We start from the raw sequence: 20268 nt of genomic DNA, 5'->3' as shown, positions 1-20268 counted from the left end.
CTAGTATCTTGGAGAGTCTATTTCGGGACCTTATTTTTTTCTACCAACGTGAAAGTTCTTGTTTGTCTGCTGTGTCCAATCTGTTCATACTTAACTGCAAATACCATCGTATTAGGACTCGATACTGCTCTTTGGTTTTGTGTTTTCTATTTACCGTACTTCCCTTTTGTTTCTCGCCCTCTGTTGTGTAGGAAGCATGTCCTCGTCCTTTTAAGGGCTCCAGTGATTAGGTTACTCTGGGGGCTTCGGATCCAGAAGATCTCTATTTTAAGGTCGATGCAAGCAATGACATCTTCAAGCACCCGAGGAGCTTGAAGATTGTTTTCGGTTGAATAACCAGGAGGCGGGAATCCTGGAGATGCCACTCGGTGGGAATTGTGCCCCCCGCCCCTGGGTCCGCCAACATGAGCGCAGGGCCGCGGTCTGCCGCGAGGGGGCGCGTCGAGAGGGCTGCCTCACAGGTGGGTCCGTGGCATCCCGGGGTGGCCCCCTGGGCCTCGGCTCTGGCTTCTGCTCTTCCAGCCAGTGCTCAGTGGGGTCCGGTGGGGGCGGGGGGTTGTGGAGCGTGTTTGATGTCGGTGCCGGCTAAAGGGGCAAGGCCAGGGGGTATGCTGGGGGCCAGCTCCTGCCTCACTGATCTTTGCCAGGTGAGCGTTACGGCCCCAGTGAGGATTCTGCAATGACCCTGGCAAGCCCAGAGGCGCCCTCGCCACCACGGCCCCTGGAGTCACCGCCCACCCCAACATCTACAACAGGGGCAGGGCCTCTAACGCTCACAGTGGAATCCAGCCAGACCACTGTATCTGAAACGTTCCCTCTTCAAGGTACTGCTTCTGGGAAGGTCTGAAGAGGTCTGCCTGGGAGGCCAGAGGGGAAGCTACTCCCCCCAGGAGCTAGAAGGGTCAGACTCTATCTTGAAGTGTTGGAGAGGAAACCTGCATCTGCACAATGATGGGTGTCCAGGGACCGGCGGTGGGAGGAGGGGGGAAAGGAGCCTCTAGCTTCACCTCCCATCCTTTCTCTTTAGTGAGCCAACCAGGATGCGGCCAGAGGTCTATGAGGATAGTGGGTGGATCACTGGTCCCAGACAAGAAGTGGCCTTGGCAGGTGAGCCTGCAGGCCCGGGATAGACACATATGTGGAGGCTTCCTCATTGCCAGTCGGTAGGTGTTGACCGCTGCCCACTGCATAATTGAGTGAGTGTCTGGGGCTCCAGGCTTGGCCCCAGCAGGCTCTGTGACCTGGAGCTGCTCCTGTCCCCTTCCCCAAACTTCCTCTTCTTCCTCTGAAAAGGAGTCACAGCCCCCTAGGTTTTATTCAGTCTGGAGTGAGACCCAGAATGCACATGTCCACCAAGTTTCGGGGGGCTGCTTTGGTAGTCTTGGGGCCTCACCTGGAGAAGCACCCGCTGGCGTAATTAGGGTCTGGAGACCGGATGTGCTTTGCAGGCAGGCAGGTGCCAGATGCTGGCTGAGGAGACAAGACCAGGCTGGGACAAACTTGGAAAATGTGGAAGGGGAGTGCAGACGCTTCGGGATTTCTGCGAAGGGCATGTCCTCTTCCCACAGCCAGGAGGAGTATACAGTGAGGCTGGGAGACAAGTTGTTACATTTTCGTTCCGAAACAACACCGGTGGTTCCCGTGCAAGACATTGTGTGCCATCGCTTTTACGAGGAGAAGTTGAGACGTGACGCCACCCTCGTTTTGCTGGCCTTCTCTGTGAATTACTCCTCATACATCCAGCCTGTGCGTCTCCCTGAAAGGGCGTGCCACGTGGAAAGTGGGACAGAGCGCTGGGTGACTCGCTGGAGCCGAGTGGCGGGAAGTGTGACAGGTAGGTGGGGAGCCGAGGGGCAGGCTGGTGGGCTGGCGTTGGCCCGCAGGCTGTTCCACAAGGGACAGGGAGGCTGATTCTTTAGCAGACGGGCAAGGGAGGAGGGGGAGGACGGCCCGGAGTAACGGAACCTCAGTAAGAATTGCTTAATGAGGGGTGTCTGGGTGGCAACGTCTGACTGTGGCTCAGGTCATAGTCTCGGGGTCCTGGGATTGAGCCCCGCACTCAGTGGGGAGTCTGCTTCTCCTTCTCTCTTTGCCCTTCCCCCCACTTATGCTCTCACTCTCTCTCAAATAAAAAAAAAAAAATCTTTCAATATTTTACTTATTTATTTGACAGAGAGAGACACAGTAAGAGGGAACACAAGCAGGGGGAGTGGGAGAGAGAGAAGCAGGCCTTCTGCTCAGCAGAAAGCCCGATGTGGGGCTGGATCCCAGAACCCTGGGATCATGACCTGAGCTGAAGGCAGACACTTAACGACTGAGCTACCCAGGTTTCTCCTACCAAAAAATCTTAAAAAAAAAAAAAAAAAAAAAAAAGAATTGTTGGAATGTTGGAATGGCACCTCGGGGCTTGGGTGCCAGGGATGGTGGGTTCTGTCCAGTGTGGATTTCAGCTCCGGGGGGGATGAGCTGGCTGACATCCAGAGCTGTCCCTCCGTGGAAGTCCCTGCTTTGTAGGGAGGGACCTTCTCAGAGCAACCCTCCTGGTGAGGCTGGAGGGCCTCCTATCTCAGGGAAGAGGCTGGACCGGGATCTTTGGGGGTACTCCCTGTCTGAGAGTCTGCGAGTCTGACCGGCACAGGACACCTGTCACTTACTCTTGGTACTCAAGGGTGACACTTGCCTTTCACTTCCGGTTGGGAAGGCCTGGACTCTTTCTGTCCTGAGGGGTCCCTCCTGCTCCTGTCATGGCTTTTCTCCCCTCCGCCTCTCTCCTTGCCACCACTGCCTCAGGTCCCCCCTGTCAATAGGACAGCATCCATTGCCCTGACTACCTCTGAGGGGACAACAGAGTGGGTTTCGGGGGCTACTGTGCTGTCCCCTCACGCAGACCCTAACTTCGTCTTTGTCACTCCAGCTCCGGTGTCCATTCATCTTCAGCAGACCGAGCAACTCATCCCTCAATAGAAGAAATGTAACGACACAGTGTGGACACAGTTACGATCACGGTGCAACCTAGTGAAGAAAGGGGGTGATCTGCGGCTGTCAGCAAGGGAAGAGAGTCTGCAAGGTCAGTTCGTGGCTCTGTTGTGGCCTCTGTGGTGAGGATGGTCCCCCCACAAGCTTCCTCATTCCCAGGTGCCAGGGCCTGGGTGACCTGCCACCACCTCCTTTCACTCCTTAGTGAAGAACATTCATGGGCAGAACCTGGCCTTCCCTCTTCTTCCCACATCGAGTGCCTTCTGGAGGAGGGGGCGTTTGAGCCTGGACTCAGAGGATGAGTCTTAGGATTTCTTGGAAAGAGGAGAACAGCACTGTAGGGAGGGGGAGCAGCACGGACGGTGGCTCCGAGGTGTGAGGGAACTTGTCACGTGTAGGGCCCACCTTCCAGGCCTGGAGCAATGAGGGGACCAGAGAAGAGGGCTAGAGTCGGGTTCCGCGTTGCCTGGGGCGCTGGGCCGAGTTTCTCGATGCCATCCGGGCAGGACTGTAGGCTAGGTGTTTGCGTCCATCATCTAGGTGATGACGCGGAGTCCCGAGCGGGACCTGGGGAAGTGAGGGGGTGAAGGGGATGTGTCTGAGGTTGGTTCCTGACTGCTGGGAGGGTGGAGGCAAGGGAGAGGTTTGGACGGCTCTGTGTTTCTGTCTGAGCTGGTTGGTGGGGGGCGGTGGCCCCCGAGCAGGTCTGGGAAAGGACATGCCGGGTTCTGCATCCGTTGGGGTGTCTGTGGGATGTCTGGGACAGTGTGGGGTTGGGTATGTGGGTTTAAGGTCGGGGGAATTTCAGGTTGGGGGAGAGGATTATGGGATCTTCCCGTGCAGGGTTGATACTCAAAATATTTCACATCTGTGGAGGCCTGGGACTGGCCAATCAGAATAGATATGAGCCTTAGTGCTGGAGGAGGGCTCTGGAGGCTGTGGACTGTGCTGGGGGTACCTGTTTGGTTGCTGGGTCATGGGAGGCTTGGAGAGGACCATGGGGGGCAGGTCAGGGGTAATGGAGGAACAGGGACATTCAAAGAGGATTTTAAGACATTACTGCTGCCCTGGGGCCCCCGGCTATATATCTGTGTGCATCCGTGAGCACCTGGGAAGGAGGAGTATTTCTCAGAGGCTGTTAAGGTTTTCACTTAGTTTTCAACTCTCAAATACTCCCAGGAACCTAGGGCTGGTGGATGCCTGGGGGAGGGGAGTCCCAGGGAAGGCCCTTGTGTGCCCATCTCCCCAACAGCCGGTTCTGATGTTGATTCCCTTCCATTCCTGTGTTTGTTTCTTTCTCTTTCTCCAGGGAGACTCTGGGGGGCCCCTGGTCTGTGAACTTAATAAGACATGGGTCCAGGTGGGGATTGTGAGCTGGGGCATGGACTGCGGTCGCAAAAATCTTCCCGGAATTTATACATAAGTTAGTTTCTACAAGGACTGGGTCATTGATCGCTTGTGTCAGGCTTGCTCTTGGGACTCAGCAGGCTACCTCCCATTTCTGTGCCTGATGATGCCCCTTGGGCATCCTGGTGGCCCCGTGATGACCCCAGCCCCCCCCCCCCCCTATTTTCGAGTCTCACACCGGGCCTCTCCTCCGACCTCCCACTCCTGCTCAGATGCCCTTTCCTCCAATTCTGGTTGGCATCCCCTGACCCTGTAGAGAGCCACACAGTAGGAACAGGCAGCAAGGCTGGAGCCCTGAAAGCATCCCAGCCTGATGCCCCAGTCACCTGCCAAGGCCACACACACGACCTTGGCTGTGCCCTGCCCACCTGGAAGGATGGGGTCAGGCATCCCAGCCTGAGAGACCAGAAAAGGGAGCAAGAATGAACTTAGGGCAAGAGAAATATTCCTTCTCTCCTGCTTCTTCCACTTGCTGCTGCCCCCCCCCTCCACTTTTTCTTTTCTTTTTTAAAGACTTTTATTTATTTGAGAGAGAGAGAGCGTGTGAGAGTGCACAAGCCAGGGGAGGGGCAAAGGGAGAGGGAGAAGCAGACTCCCCACTAAGCAGGGAGCCAGATGCCAGGACCCTGGGGTCATGACCTGAGCCAAAGGCAGACACTTAACGCACTGAGCCACCCAGGCGCCCCCCACTTCGTTAACAGACATCTGCGCTCCCACTGGGAGAAGGCAAGTGAGATTTATTGTTTTAGACACTGGATCTTTACCCTCATTCTCTGGCTCTGTGTTCCAGCGTCTCTCTTTCTGGCTTGGTAAAACACACATCACTGGTCCCCTGCCAGAGTTTTCAGTCCTGTAGGTCTGGGGTGGGGCCTGAGAACTGCATCTCTAACCAGCTCCAAGTTGACAGTTCTGCCGCACTGGGCACCAGTGCTTGGCCTGAACACGAGCAAAGAAGGCATTCTCCTCCCGACCACCTTGACACGGAAGTGGCACACATCACTTCTACTCACCTGTCTGCGGTGGGGACTCATTATGCGGACCCCCTTAGATACCAGGCTGGGGAATGTGGTCCCCAGAACTGAACACTCCCTCCCTCCCTACTAGACAAAAGAAGCGGGAATCTTCTGCTTCTGGGTGGTTCTCTCCCAATTCTGCCACACCCACCAGATGCAAAGACCCCGTCCTACAAAGTTGCTCTTCGAAGTCCCAAGGCCTAGCTAGCATCTGCCCCGCCCCCATTTCTTTCAGGTGCATACATCCCCTTGGTGGTCTGTAGAGGAGGAGGAATGCCTTTCCTTTCTCAGGACTCCCCCCAAGACTCCATATTCCAGTTTTAGATCCAGCTCAGATGCCACTTTCCTAAAGACATCTTCCTGGATTCCCCAGCCTTACTGTTCCTTTCTTGTGCTTTTCAGATTCTCAGATCAACAAAATCTGTGAACCCTTCCAACGCACCAATGCCAGGGGACCAAGGGTGTGGTCAGAGGCTGGGCGACAAAGGTGCCCTCAGAGGTCCAGAGGTTGGGGGCACTGTCCCCATCTTAAAGCAACAGGGGAGTGCTTGGCCACCCTGGAGGCGATCCTGGATCCTGGGCTCCGATGCCATCTTCAGGGAACAGGCACGAGGTGAGGGTGTGGATGCAGATGTGCCCATGGGTGCGGGGGGGGCGGGCGGGAGGGAGTCCAGGGCGTCATCGCGGGCTAGTGGGGCCGTCGTGTGCCCAGAACTCCATCACGTGCTGGAGGTGCCCTTGCGCGCGGCGGGGTCGCCATCACCTGCCGGGGCTCGCGGCACCGTGTCTGTCCCGTTAGGTGGCACCTCCCGGACCTCATGGCCGCCTTGCCGTTCAGCCACAGCGCTGGGCCTGGAGCCTCGGGGCTCTGGGGCCTGAGCCGCTGCGTCCTGCTGCTGCTGCCGCTGCTGACCTCGGGTGAGGCAGCGCCTCCTCCACCGCCCTGTGTCCCTCCGTCCGCCAGTCGGCCACCTTCCCCGTACTCCCCCCACCCTCCCCTCTGCCCCCCAGCCCCGCACTTGAGCCCAGATCCCTGCACGTGGCTAGCTCTTTGGCCTCCGGGGACTCTGTCCGCCACCCCCACCATGCTCCCCTGTCCCCCACTGCCATCCGTGTCGCCAGACTTCTGCCCGCCCCGCCCCGCCCCGGCCTCCTCCCTCAGACTTCACCAGCAGTGCGGAGGACCCCTGTGTCTTCTCCGGACGTGCAGCCACTTCCTCCGGCCTCCACGCTGGTGGGCATCGCGGCTGAGGCCAGAGGCACCCTTCCAGGCGGGCTCAGGCCGCCCCGCTGCCCCTTCTCCCACCGCCCCAGGCCACTGCGCATGTGCCGCGACACGGCGGGCCCCACGCGGTCTCCCCGCGCTGAAATCCGGATCCCGCCTTCCCGCTTCTCCCCAGCGCCCTGTTCCCCCTGGCGTCTGGCTCACTGCGGCTTTATTCGCCGTGAAGATGCTCTCCCCCTTGCCCGCCTCCAGGCCCCAGGGGCCCTTCCGAACCCCACTGCTCGACACCAGCCTCCCCCATTTCTTTAGCAATCAGGGACTCCCCTCGTGTTCAAGGTCAGCCCGCTCGCCCTGCACCGGACTGCGGGCTGTGCCCGCGCTGTGCTCCCTCCGCCAACCTCTTGCTCATCTTCATCCTGTCCCTCTTTGCCATGGTTGCTTCTCCCCGTCCCTTCCCGCTCGCTGCCAGGTTTCTCAGAGTAGCCGTGTCCCCTTCACGCTTCCTTCCAGGGCTTCCTTGCTTCTCCCATAATCGTCCGCCCATCCTGGCCGCAGCTGCGACCTTTCTACCTTTTCCTCCGTTTTTCTAGTCCCCTGGCTTCTCGGGTCAGGCCTTCCGCTTCTCCTCTGTCTCAGGATAGCTCTGCGGCTCCGCACCTGCTTCCCAGCCAGTGCGCTCTGTTCATCCCTGCTGCGCTGTCTGGGCTCTCCCCCCCCACACCCTGCCGCCCCCCAACGCCCCTGGGGCTCTGCTATGCAACGTGTCTGCGAGTGCACCTGCCTGCTGCAGGACCTAGAAACATCTCTGCTCCCCGGGGTCCAAAGTGGAGCTTCTCGGCTGCCTATAAACTGGGTTCTCTAAGCCTGTTCTCTACTGCGCTGAATTGTAGGCACTCCTCTCTAAAAGCGGAACCTGGGGGTCATCCCAGACCCCCATAACGATCTGCCTGCATCCCACATCCAGCTCACCCTGTCTAGTCTCAGAGCCACTTCCTCGGACCACCTCCTTTCTTGCCTGGGTCCTGAAGAGGGATCTCAGCACCTACAGTCCGGTCAACTTCCTACTTCCTTGTCACAGTCCAAGCCTGAACATGTCACCCTTCTATAGGCCTCCCTCCTCCCGGAGGGTCTCTTTGCTTCTCTGCCTGGGTTATGAGGCCCCTCGTGGTTGACCCTGACTCTTCCTCCGTGGCATCATTTCTGGCCATCCTTGGCCTTGTTCTTCATTCTCATGGCATGCATCACAGTGTATCTTTTGCAATAATGTCATTGTCACTTTTCTGTTTTTACTGTCTTCTCATCTTTAAGTCCTGGCCCCAAAACTCTACTTCTCAGGAGCCTTCTTGTCCCCCACTTCTTCTGGGCTCCCCTGAAACCTGTGGCCTTGTCCTTGCATTGATTTTCACACAGGTGGTTTTTTTTTGACTTTCATCTCCCCTGCTGGACAGCACGTTATCTGTTTGATACGCTCTGTCCCCTCCCTACCGGTCTTGGCTGGGAATGGAGTGGGAGGTTAGGAAATATTTGGTGAATGAATGAATGAACTAATTCATGATCTTTTGCTTCATCTTTGTTCCCCCTTTCTCCTTCAGGTTATAAAGAAAACACTTCCATACCAGGTGGGTAGGCTGAGCCGCCGCTTCAGAAAAACCTCAGCTCCGGGGAGGATGTGTTCTGAAGAGGGTCAGAGAGGTAGTGTTTCTGGGTCTGTAGGAAGCAGGAATTTAGTCTGAAGGACCTGCTTTCTAAAATGTCTTTTCCCTTAGACGTCATGGATGGTGGGTTACGTTCCTCATTGGTTCATGGGCTTCCGTTGTCATAGGACCTCCCTAATTGGTTATGAATTGTTCGGCTGATTAAATTAGTTATGCCTCCTTATATCCCTGCCCCTCCTCTTCCTCCTTTCAACCTTGCTTATATGTTCAGTGTGTGTCTCTGCTTATGTGTGTTCTTGTCAAAATACATATTGTGGTTTTGTGTGCACGTATTTTAACTTAAATAAATGATGTCTACAGTAGATCTCTTTCTATTTCCTCCTCTTTTCACCAGTTCCATTAAAATTTTTTTTCTATTTGGAAATAATTTTAAACTTACCAAACACTGCAAAAATACATTTAGGTCAAGAAACACATATCTAAATTTTCCCAGAATCAACTGAGGGTCACTTGCAGCCTGACTTCTGATCTCTAAATACCTAGGCATGTTTTTTTCTAAGACTATTCCCTTAGATAACCACAATATCTACTGATTAACTTCACTTCTCACATATCAGCCACTTCTCAATTTCAAAAATGTGCATTGAGGGGCGCCTGGGTGGCTCAGTGGATTAAACCTCTGCCTTCGGCTCAGGGTCCAGGGATGGAGCCCCGAAGTATGAGCAGGGAGCCTGCTTCTCCTCTCTCTCTCTGCCTGCCTCTCTGCCTATTTGTGATCTCGGTCAAATCAATAATTAAAATCTTCTTAAAAAATGTACATTGAGGTGGCACCTGGGTGGCTCAGTGGGTTAAAGCCTCTGCCTTCGGCTCAGGTCATGATCCCAGGGTCCTGGGATCGAGCCCTGCATCTGGATCTCTGCTCCACCGGGAGCCTGCTTCCTCCTCTCTCTCTCTCTCTGCCTACCTGCGATCTCTCTCTGTCAAATAAATAAATAAAATCTTTTTAAAAAATATACATTGATACAGTGCTTTTATCTTATGTCCATAATCTAATGTGGCCAGCTCTCTGTATTCCTACTGGCCATCTGTAAAGGTGTAATGTTGTTACAGACGTACCAACCATGGTACGATGCAGCTTTTATATCTTTTTACCAATTAAAAAAAATCTAATAGAATGAAAAATGGCTTCTTGATTTAATTGACATTTTTCTCATTACTAATGAGTCTCAGCATGTCTCAATATACTTTTGACCTCTTGGATTTCTTCTAATAAATTGCTTGTCCCCTTCACATATTAACTGTTCTTTTTTTTTTCCTTATTGATTTCCTAGAGTTCCTTGTATATTCCTAGTAAAAGTCTTGTATTGATTTTCAGTGTCATAAATATTGCCACCCAATCTGTCATCTGCCAGTTAACTTTATTGCTAGAGTAAGAACAAAAACTAAGGGGTGCCTGGGTGGCTCAGTGGGTTAAAGCCTCTGCCTTCGGCTCAGGTCATGATCCCAGGGTCCTGGGATGGAGCCCTTTGGGGGAGGCTCAATCTCTGCTCAGCAGGGAGCCTGCTTCCTTTCCCCTTCTCTGCCTGCCTGTCTGCCTACTTGTGATCTCTGTCAAATCAATAAATAAAATCTTTAAAAAAAAACCCAAAAACACAAGACCTTGGTTTTGATGTAATAAAATTAATCCATTTCATGTTTTATGATTTGTTTTGAGATTTTGTTTAGGGAGCTGTTTCTCACCCCGTGCCATATGGTCTACTTAGCTTTAGGGTTTCACTTTTCTATTTAGGTCTCCAAGTGCTGCTAGGGAGGAATCCGGTTTTGTTTTTCTTAATTATTTTGTCGTGAGTCAGTTTCCCCAGCCCCATCTACTCAACATCCATCCTTCACCCACCGATGGTGGTGACTCCTTTATCTACATTAAGATCCTGGGTCCCCAGAGCAGTCTCAAGCTCTCTGTTCTTTTCCATGGCTTCATTGGTTTGTCCTTGTCCATACCACACCGTTTTTGTTGTGACAGCTTTGATGTGTGTCTTGCTAGACACACACACCTGCTAGGACAAGCATTGTTTTATGTTCTCCTTTTTCAGAGACTGAGCTATTCACGGACTTTTGTTTTTCTACTTGAATTCTAGAGTAAGTTTATAAAGCTCCCTAAAATCCTCACTTGGAAAATGACTTTATAGTTTAGTTTTGGGAAAAAGTACATCTGAAATGGTTAGTTGTTTATTTAAAAGCAAGGGACGTCTCTCCATTTATGCTGTTCCTTTTCCATGTCCTTTATTGAGTTTTATTTATTTTTTTTCTTTATTAAGAGTTTTAAATGTATCACCATGATAAACTGGCCTAATGTTAATTTCTTGTTACTTAAGATATTTTTGTTGTTGAAAATATATCTTATTTTGAATATATTTTCTCGTTGATTGTGCTGGAGTCAAGAAGCATAAATGATTTAAAAAGTAAGCCATTGGGATGGGCGCCTGGGTGGTTCAGTGGGTTAAAGTGTCTGCCTTCGGCTCAGGTCATGATCCCAGGGTCCTGGGATCAAGCCCCACATCGGGCTCTCTGCTCAGTGGGGAGCCTGCTTCCTCCTCTCTCTCTGCTTGCCTCTCTGCCTACTTGTGATCTCTGTTTGTAAAATAAATCTTAAAAAAAAAAAAAAGGTAAGCTGTTGAAGTCTTATATACACGCACAACAGTACACAGATTTGAAGTGTCTGGCCTAAGAAATGATCACACAGTGAACCCACCTGTGTTAGTCACTGTCTTGGTGAGAAAGTAGAACTTTCCCAGCCCCCGATAGCTCCCTTATGCTCTCTCGATTACTTCCCCAGCCCTCCTCCTGCAAAGTACCATTTTTCTTGGCTTCTGACCGTATAGAATCTTTTTGCCTCTTCTTTAATGTTATGTGGTGCTTGCTGTAGGTTTGTGGTCTCTAACTTTCCTAAAGTTAAGGATTTCTTTTCTGGTCCCAAAGTAAGAGGTATTTTTGTTTCTATTTGTTTTTAGTCATAAATATATGTTGAATTTTTCAAATGTCTTCTGTGTTTTTTTGAGAAGAGCACATGATCCTTCTCTTTAGAGAAAAAGAACTGTGTATGTGGCAAATACAGGGAGGGCTTTTCTAGTGCGGGACCTCCCTTGCGCTCCTGAGACAATCTCTCTACACGATCGTGGTGCGTTATTTTTTCAAAATATAATGTTGAGTAACGCTCTATTTAGAAACTTTGGCATCTGTGCTCATTCATACTGCCGTACCAGTTGCCTGTGTTGGAACGTGGTGCAGACGAAGACTGTAAGCTGTGAGCGGGGACCCTCCGTGGGCTCCACGCTGGTGGGGCTCTTTCTTGAACGGCCTGTATAAAGGTTTCTGACCCAGAAGCCTGGAACTTTTCTCAGCTCCGAGCAGTGGCCCTTCAGGAACATGGCCTCGCGATTCAGGCTAGACACAAGAGAACGCAGGGCTTGTGCCAGGACTCCTTCTATGCTTTCCCCTTGTTTTGGGGTTCCCTTCGAATCCCCTGTTGTCTCGGTATCTCTCTCTCTCGCCTGTGATGTCTTTATGTCTCTGTCTTCCAGCCTTGTATCTCTGTCACTGTCATTTCTGTCTAGCACAGTGCCTCTGTCCTTCTCTCGGCCTGCCTCCCCATCTTTGAAATGAGGACAAGCCCCCGCGTTTACAGCTTTGTGCCCATTGTCCCGGGGTGGGGGAGGGGCATCTTAGTCTCCGTTGTTCTCATCCTCCAATATGTGGTCCCTGTGTCTCCCTGGCACATCGTTCCTGAAGTTTGCGGCAAACCCTGGTGGTCCGAGGATTTGGAAGTGACCCGCCACTGGCCCTGGGAGGTGAGCCTCCGGCTAGAGAATGAACACGTATGTGGAGGGGCCCTCATTGATCTCAACTGGGTGGTCACTGCTGCCCACTGCATCCAAGGGTGAGTGTGGCCCCCGTGTCCACGGCCTGGAGCAAATGGGGGGTGGATTCTGCTAAGGGAGGGGGTTCTTGGTGGAGGTAGGAGCATCATGTTGTTTGCGAACCTGACTGGCTAGCCGGGGCAGTATGTCTTCTGTAGCACCAAAGAGTACTCAGTGATCCTGGGCACCTCCAAGCTGAAGCCCCTGCAGGCTTCCTTGATCCCTGTGAAGGACATCATCCTGCACCCCAAGTTCTGGGGCCGGACCTTCATCATGGGGGATATGGCCCTTCTCCAGCTTCACAGCCCTGCCACCTTTAGCAAGTATGTGCAGCCCATCTGCCTCCCGGAGCCCAGCTACAACCTGAAGGTGGGGACCCAGTGCTGGGTGACTGGCTGGGGCCAGGTCAAACAGCGCTTCTCAGGTGAGCACAGTGGGTCAAGGCGGGGGGTGCGGAACCACAGAGGGGGGCATTGCCTTCCTGCTGGGGTCTTGCTTGCTGGACCCCTTCATGGTGCCTCTCAGGAAGCTTGCAGCTGTCACCTCCGGGCCCTGGCTCTTTGGACTTAGGACTCTCCTTGTCCTAACACGTCTCCAGGTCTCCACGGCCAAGGCCACCATGCTTGCCGTGGGTACCTCACTCTGGTCCAGTGGCGCCGGGGCTGGGTGTGGTCTTTTGGCCTCTTACAGCAGCTCAGAGTCCGGGAATCCTACACTTACTCGTCCTCTCACTCATTCATTTGATGGGCGGCCCACCAGACCCTTCACGTGGGGAGTGCGTGCCTTACCTGCAGGGTGCTGGTCACTGAGTGTGGGCAGGGGCCCAGGCTGATGGGGAAAGGAGCTAAGACTTGGTCAGGTGATCCTTGAGATGGAGCTGGGAGGAATCTGGGATGAGTCTGGCCAGGGGCACATCTATCTGAGATGCCTGAAGGGGGAGCGAGGGTAACCAGGTGACAGAGGTCACAACCTATGCCAGACCCGGAGGCTGGAGAGAGAAGCCAGACGTGACTGGGGTCTCAGTTCGTCAGTGGTTGCATTGAAACTTGGCTTGTGGCCTGCTTGGTTTGGAAGCCAAAGCTTCCCAGAGAAAGGGATCCTGAAAGAGAGCCTGAGAGGGTGAGGGACTTGCCAGACGTGGTCCCCCCCATCCCCCGAAGGGAGACAGACTGGTGAAGGAAGGCATGAAGGGGTGTGGCTTGGCTGAGTCTCAAAAATGGAGGTGGCAGGACCCTGGGAGGAGGCCAGGGCTGAGCGGAATGAGGAGAACTTTCTCACCCCTCTGGGCTCCCCCACAGCTAACTCCACACTGACCACGGAGCTGCAGGAGGCTGAGGTGTTCATCATGGACAACAAGAAGTGTGACCAGATTTACCGCAAGAAGTCCTTCCTCCCCCACCTTGTCCCCCTTGTCCTGGGGGACATGATCTGTGCCACCAACTACGGAGAGAACTTGTGCTCTGTGAGTGGCTGGGAGGTCTCCGGCAGCTCTTCGGTCCAGAGCGACTCCCCGGGGTGGGGAGTGAGGGGACGTTCCCAGGGAGGGCTTTGCTTCGCGACCCTCACGGCGCAGCGCTCTGCTCCCCTCTTCCTTCCCCTGTGGCTTTGATTTTGCCTGATATTCTGGGATGGGTCTGAGGAGCCGAAGGGGGAGCTGAAGGAGGTAGTGAGATCCTCAGGGAGCAAGAAGAGGAGTCAGAGGGGTGGGCATTCCGGGTCCTCCGGGGTCCCGGCTCCCAGAGCTTCCATGATTCCTCCCTCTTTATCTAGGGGGATTCTGGCGGCCCACTGGCTTGCGAAGTCGAGGGCAGATGGATTCTGGCTGGGGTGTTGTCCTGGGAAAAAGCCTGTGCCAAAGCGGAGAACCCAGGCGTGTACACCCGCATCACCAAATACAGCAAATGGATCAGGAAGCAAATAGGCAGTGAGGCTCTCTCAGGCCCCCCAGCCTCCACCTGGCTCCTACTCCTGCTCTGGCTGCTGCAGCCCCAGATGGGTCCTTAGTCTCCCCTCTCTCTTCTTCCCGCATTGCCTCTGCCCTATGGGTCCGGATCAAGGTTAGACCAAGGTCATGTGTCTCTATTCAACAAGAGTCAAGGTGGGGAAAGAGTGGCCCCTGGGGATGGGGCTCTGCCTCGGCATCTGAGTGGGGAGAGACGCAGAGGATGACTACGCCCTGTGTGACTCCAGGAGAAGGGAAGTGTGGCCTCGAAGGGCTCTGGAACGGGGGACCAGGAGAGCAGGGATTAAATTTGTGCAAGTGTGAGCTGGCTCTGTTCTCTTTTGTGGGTGACCCTGGGATCTTAAATGTATTGTTAGTAGTCTACATTAAAAAAAAAAAAAATCACACACGTTGACAAACTTTCTCCGTCAATACCTAAAGCTAGTCATCATGTGATGTAATTGCGTATGTTCTGGGCAGCTGTGACATAGGTTTTGTAACCAGCAGCAGGTTTTGGGCTGTTTCGGACTCGCCCCCCTGGCGGCAGTCCTGCATGTGGGTGGTGGGGTTGGGGGAGGACACTCTGAACCATTTCTGCAGCTGTCTCCCTAGGAGTGGGCTGAGGGCAGGACAGTTGTCAAAGGACACACAAATTTTAGTACTTTTGGATGACTACAATCAAAGAGTATTCCTTCCCAAAGCTGAGCCAGTTTACAGTCATACCTACAGCATGGGAGAGTGAAACATTTCCCCTTTTGCTAAAGATGGATATTATCAGTCTTTAAAAATACGTCCATCCAATGCTAGAACACTCTCTCATTGCTGTATTCATCTGTATTTCCCTGATTGGAAATGTGCCTTTTCATGTGTTTATTGATGAAAAGATATACCTTTTCTCGAGTGAATCCTCTATTCATAGGCTTTGTCTCTTTTTAAGATTGGATTGCTTTTCTTTTTCTTAATGAAAGTTTTTATCTTTTCTGAGTACTAAGCCTTTGTAAATTATTTTACAACCATTTCCTTAACTTTTAGAAATATGTGGAATGGATGGAATGATGAAAGTTTTCCATAAAGACCTTTAAAATTATCATGGAGTCAAGGGGCACCAGGGTGGCTCAGTTGCTTAAGTGTCTGCCTTTGGCTCAGGTCATGATCCCGGGGTCCTAGGACTGAGCTCCGCATGGGGCTTCCTCCTGAGGGGGGAACCTGCTTCTCCCTCTCCCTCTGCACCTTCCCCTGCTTGTGCATGGCACACTTTCTCAAATAAATAAAATTAAAAAAAATTATTATGGAATCAAATCAATCTTTACTTCCCTTTATGGGTTTTGTGTCTAGTAAAATGTGCTCTTCTCCATCTCCAGGTTATAAAAGCTGTCTTCCCATATTTCTTTTCATCTTGATAAATTTATTTTTTATGTGTAACTCTGTGTGGTGTGAGGTGGGGATCCAACTCTTATTTCCAACTGGAGAGCCAATTCCACGGATACTATTTCTTGTAGCACCTGTCTTTTTCCTGCTGATTTGAATATCTGCATTTATAATAAGCAAGTCTTAATATATCCATGTGTATGTTTTTGAAACCTCTATTGTTTTCCCACTGATCTGTTTGTCCCTGGGTTAGTGCTGTATTGTTTCAAATAGCTTTATGTCATATTTTGTTAAGTGGTAGCGAAAGCTCTCCTTTAAAAAAAATATTGCCTAATTTACAGAGTTTATCTTCCAAGGAAACTTTACAGTCAGTGTGTCAATTTTCATTAAAGACACAATTGGTATTTGAATTGAAATTAGATATGCAGATTAATTTTTACAGTGTTGAATTCCTAACAGGGGTATGGTATATGTCTCCATTCATTCGGCTCTTCTATTCACGGATGTCTGGAAAAATACTGAGTGTATTTCTAAGTATTTTACAAATTTTGATTATATTCATTGTGGATGATTATCTCCTCCCATTATATTTTTTTCTAATTTTATATGTTAGGTATTTTAAAGCTGCTGATTTAAAAAAACAGTGATCATGGGGCACCTGGGTGGCTCAGTGGGTCAAGCCTCTGCCTTCAGCTCAGGTCATGATCTCAGGGTCCTGGGATCGAGCCTGAGTCAGGCTCTCTGCTTGGCAGGGAGCTTGCTTCCCCCCTCTCTCTCTGCCTGCCTTTCTACCTACTTGTGATCTCTCTCTCTGCCAAATAAAGAAAAAAATCTTAAAAAGAAACCCCAAAACAACAACAAAAAACGCCATAGTGATCTTGATTCCTGGTCATCTTGCAAAACTGACTTATTTAATTCATCAGTTTCTCAGTGGATTCTTTTGGCTTATTTTTGGCTAGTCAAATTCCCTAAAATGGTGAGAGTTACATCTTGTCCTTTTTGAAAATCCTACCATTTATTTTTGTTTTCTCATTGCCTGGGACCTCTAACCCATTGTGAAACAGTGGCCATAATGGTGGGGGTTCATGTGCTGACCCTGACCTCATCCTTCATGTGCTTCTCAGACACTCACTGGGAACCTTTGCTGTGCGAGGCAGATTTGGGCCCTGGTGACGCAGTAATGAACTATTAAGATGATTATATGGTTCTTCTTATTTAATTTGTTCACATAATGAAATTCATTGCTAGATCTCAGAAGGTTTCTTAGATAAATCCCTTAATACATTGTGGATTCCATTTGCTGGCATTTTGTTTAGAATTTCTGCCCCAGACATGGTGGGCCTCCACTTTTCCTCTCTGTTCTACCATTGTTCAAGTTTGGTGTCATTGCTGTGCTAGCCTCTTAAAACAGGTTGAGAAGCGTTGTAATATTTTTCCTATGCCCTAGAGCAGTTTATATAAGGCCAACATTATCAGTTCCTGAGATTTTGTAGATTGTGCACATGAAACTCACTGGGCCCTGGAGGGGAGGGGGTTTTGGAGGGAGGGGATGGCTGGGTTATGGGCATTGGGGAGGTTGTGTGCTATGGTGGTGCTGTGAATTGTATAAGACAGATGAATCACAGACCTGTACCCCTGAAACAAATAATACATTATATGTTAATAAAATTTTAAAAAATAATGGGAAAACTCACTGGGCCTGATAGTTTTTTGTAAGGGATAAATCTTTATTTTTTAAAAATCTTGTATAGTTAATGGCCTAGTGGGTTCCTCACTGTTTTTGCATTACTTTAGTCTAGAAAATCACTTATGTTAGCTTACATTCTTACATTTCAACCCGATGTATAAAATTTGAACCCACGGCCTCTTTCCCATTTCTAATATTATTTATATATGTACTCATTGCCCTTTCTTAATTATTAGAGACTAGAATTGCCAAATTTTTGTCTATTTCATAGGTGTTTAAAAAAAAAAAAAAAACCCCAATCCATCTGCTAAGGGCACCTGGGTGGCTCAGTCGGTTAAGTGTCTGACTTGTGATTTCAGCTCAGGTCATGATCTCAGGGTGGTGGGATCAAGCCCAGTGTTGGGTCTACACTCAGTGCGGAGTCTGCTTAAGGTTCTTTCTCCCCTTGCCACTCTCTCTCTCTCTTAAATAAATAAATGAATCTTAAAAAAAAAATCCATCTGGTATACCTTATTGGTTGGCTTTATGGTTTCCATCCTTCCTTCATATTACCCTGGGTCCTGGTCTGCAGCCCTCCCACTCTGCCATGCTGTTCATGTCTTCAGGGTGAAGCTGTCACCCTCCCAGCTCCCAGGGTCTGATCGAGTCAGCCTAGTCCAGTGCCCTGGCCAGCTGGCTCCAGTTGGGTTACCAGGCAGCAGAAGGTATGGTTAGAGAAAGGACATACACACTTCTTCTCTAAATGTGGGTGAGAAAGCAGGAGGATGTGGGCTGTCAGCAACCATTTTTTAAACGTTTTTGTATCAATTCCACTTAGTGCTCATACAGTGTGAGATTAGTTTCAGGTGTACAATACAGTGACTCAACACTTTCGTACATCACTCCGTGCAGCTGGCATCCATTTCTCAACAAGGGGACCAACTCAGGAGGAAGCTGCCACCACTGAAGGGAGGGGACACATTTTTTTTTTGATTTTTTAAAAAAATGTATTTATTTGACAGAGAGAGAGATCACAAGTAGGCAGAGAGGCAGGCAGAGAGAGAGAGAAGGAAGCAGGCTCCACTCTGAGCAGAGAGCCCGATGTAGGACTCGATCCCAGGATCCTGAGATCATGACCTGAGCCGAAGGCAGAGGCTTAAACCACTGAGCCACGCAGGTGCCCCAGGAGGGGACAAATTTTAAGCCTATATGAGTAGAAGGTTCTCTTCTTTGGGGACACCTAAATGGTACAAACTAACTTTTGGTTTTGTAATCAAATCTTTTTTGTTCATGTCACTAAAACTCTTTTAGTCATTCTAACCTACTTTGGGGGGGGCTTATTTTACTGTCCTTTTTCTAACTTATTGAGTTGTATGCTGAATCAGTTATTACAGACTTCTTTGGTTTCTAATATTTTCACTTAATTCTATAAAATTTCCTCTGGGTCTTCCTTTGTCCATATGGCACACAGGTTGATATGTACTGACCTCATTATCATTCATTTCTGTATTGTTTCTAATTTCATGTGTATTTCTTATTTAACCCAAGAGTTCCATAGATGGGTGTTATTTGGAGGAGGATGGGGACTTCTTTTTTCCCCCATTAAAAATTATATCGCAGTGTGAATTTTATTATTTTTATGTTTTTCAATTTATTGATGTTTTATTGAGGCCTAGTATCTGCTCAGTTTTAGTGAATGTTTCATGTGTATTTGAAATGAAAACATTGTGTGTTTTGAAGCAGAGTTCTAGCCATAACTGATTGAACCAGGTTTGTTGACTGTATTACTCAAATCCGTTCAACACTTCAAATATTTTATGTCTATATAACCCATTGATTTCTGAGAGGCTTACCATGAGAATTAAGACTTCTTATAGTTCTAGCAATTCTTAATTTATGTATCAAAGCTATTTTGGTAAGAGTGCAAAGTACATGCTTACTACATCATCTTGGTGGGTTTTACCCTAGCAGTAAAAAAGTTGTCTTTGTCCCAACTGATATTATTTGTTTTTTCAAAGATCCAGATCATAGAGTTCATTCGTAATTCTGCTGTCCTAATTGATTAGGGTATAATTTTATATTTTGTACATGTTTCCAAAAGACTTTCCTTGGTTTTATTTTTTAATTTATTTAAATATTATTTATTTGAGAGAGAGAGAGAGAGAAGTGAACAGAAACAAGGGGAGAGGCAGAGGGAGAGGGAGAAACGGGCTCCCCTCTGAGCCAGGAGCCTGATGATGGGGCTCGGTCCCAGGACCCCAAGATCATGACCCAAGCCCAAGGCAGAGGCTTAACAGACTGAGCTGCCCAGGTGCCCAACTTGGCTTTATTTTATGTCTTTTACAGTTTCCTGATTGGAGCTTTTAATCCATTTGCTTTCTTTGTTATTCAATAACGAATATCCCTAAGGTTGTAGACTTGCTTTGAACACACCCAGTAAATTTTTAATGCATTGCTCTAATTATTCATATTTTCTGAAGAGTTTATAGAATGTTATTTCATCAAAATAAGTTAACAAAGTTTATTTTTAAAAATTTCGGCTAAGGCATTCACTGTTTTGTTATTAAATCCTTGAGTCATCGTGTCGTGGTACGAAAGTGTGGCCCAAACTGTTCAGGTTTTAGGGCAGTTACTGTGGTCCTGTTAGTAGTCTAGTGGGTGGTTCATTTTTATACCTGTTCCCTTCCCCCTAAGATAGTCGGAGACGGCTGTCCCCTAAAGGGAGGTGTTTCGGTTTCTCGCAGATCACTGATTGACGTTGCTTTATGGGATCCATGTTATGTGATCGATGGAGAGAACTTTATGATGTTACGTAGTCACTCTAATTTTTATCTTTTCCCAACATTAAATAGCCTTTTCTGTGTAAAGCTTTTGTCCTGAATCACATCTCTAGAGAGCAACATGCCATGTCTATTTTCACTTGCATATAATTATATATTTTTACCTGTCTTTTTACTTTTATGCTTCACGTCAATTTGTTTTAGGTGGCTCTCTGATAAGTAGCATGTGAATGGACTTTTCTTTTACCCAATACAAGAATCTTTGACTTTTTTTTTTTTTAAAGATTTTATTTATTTATTTGACAGAGAGAAATCACAAGTA

At 49.5% G+C, this 20268-nt stretch overlaps 1 protein-coding gene across 1 annotated transcript; it reads left to right on the top strand.

The window, feature by feature from the left end:
- Positions 1-1551: 1551 nt before the first annotated feature.
- Positions 1552-14194, top strand: LOC132010406 (putative serine protease 45). The gene is made up of 8 exons (XM_059388277.1): positions 1552-1834; positions 5799-5883; positions 6196-6314; positions 6559-6630; positions 12063-12210; positions 12349-12614; positions 13489-13652; positions 13961-14194. The coding sequence occupies exons 1-8, from the start codon at positions 1552-1554 to the stop codon at positions 14192-14194; spliced, it is 1371 nt and encodes a 456-aa protein (XP_059244260.1).
- The last annotated feature ends 6074 nt before the right edge of the window (positions 14195-20268 follow it).

The sequence above is a fragment of the Mustela nigripes genome, chromosome 2 (assembly GCF_022355385.1).
Source record: "Mustela nigripes isolate SB6536 chromosome 2, MUSNIG.SB6536, whole genome shotgun sequence".
NCBI classification, from domain to species: Eukaryota; Metazoa; Chordata; class Mammalia; order Carnivora; family Mustelidae; genus Mustela; species Mustela nigripes.
This window is presented reverse-complemented; position numbering and strand designations above follow the sequence as displayed.

Bases quoted from the DNA above. Each gene is read 5' to 3' on its own strand.
- LOC132010406 (XM_059388277.1), top strand. From the start codon at position 1,552: ATGTCCTCTTCCCACAGCCAGGAGGAGTATACAGTGAGGCTGGGAGAC. The intron at 1,835-5,798 runs GTAGGTGGGGAG...TGTGCTTTTCAG, and splicing joins AGTGGCGGGAAGTGTGACAG to ATTCTCAGATCAACAAAATC. The intron at 13,653-13,960 runs GTGAGTGGCTGG...CTCTTTATCTAG, and splicing joins ACGGAGAGAACTTGTGCTCT to GGGGATTCTGGCGGCCCACT.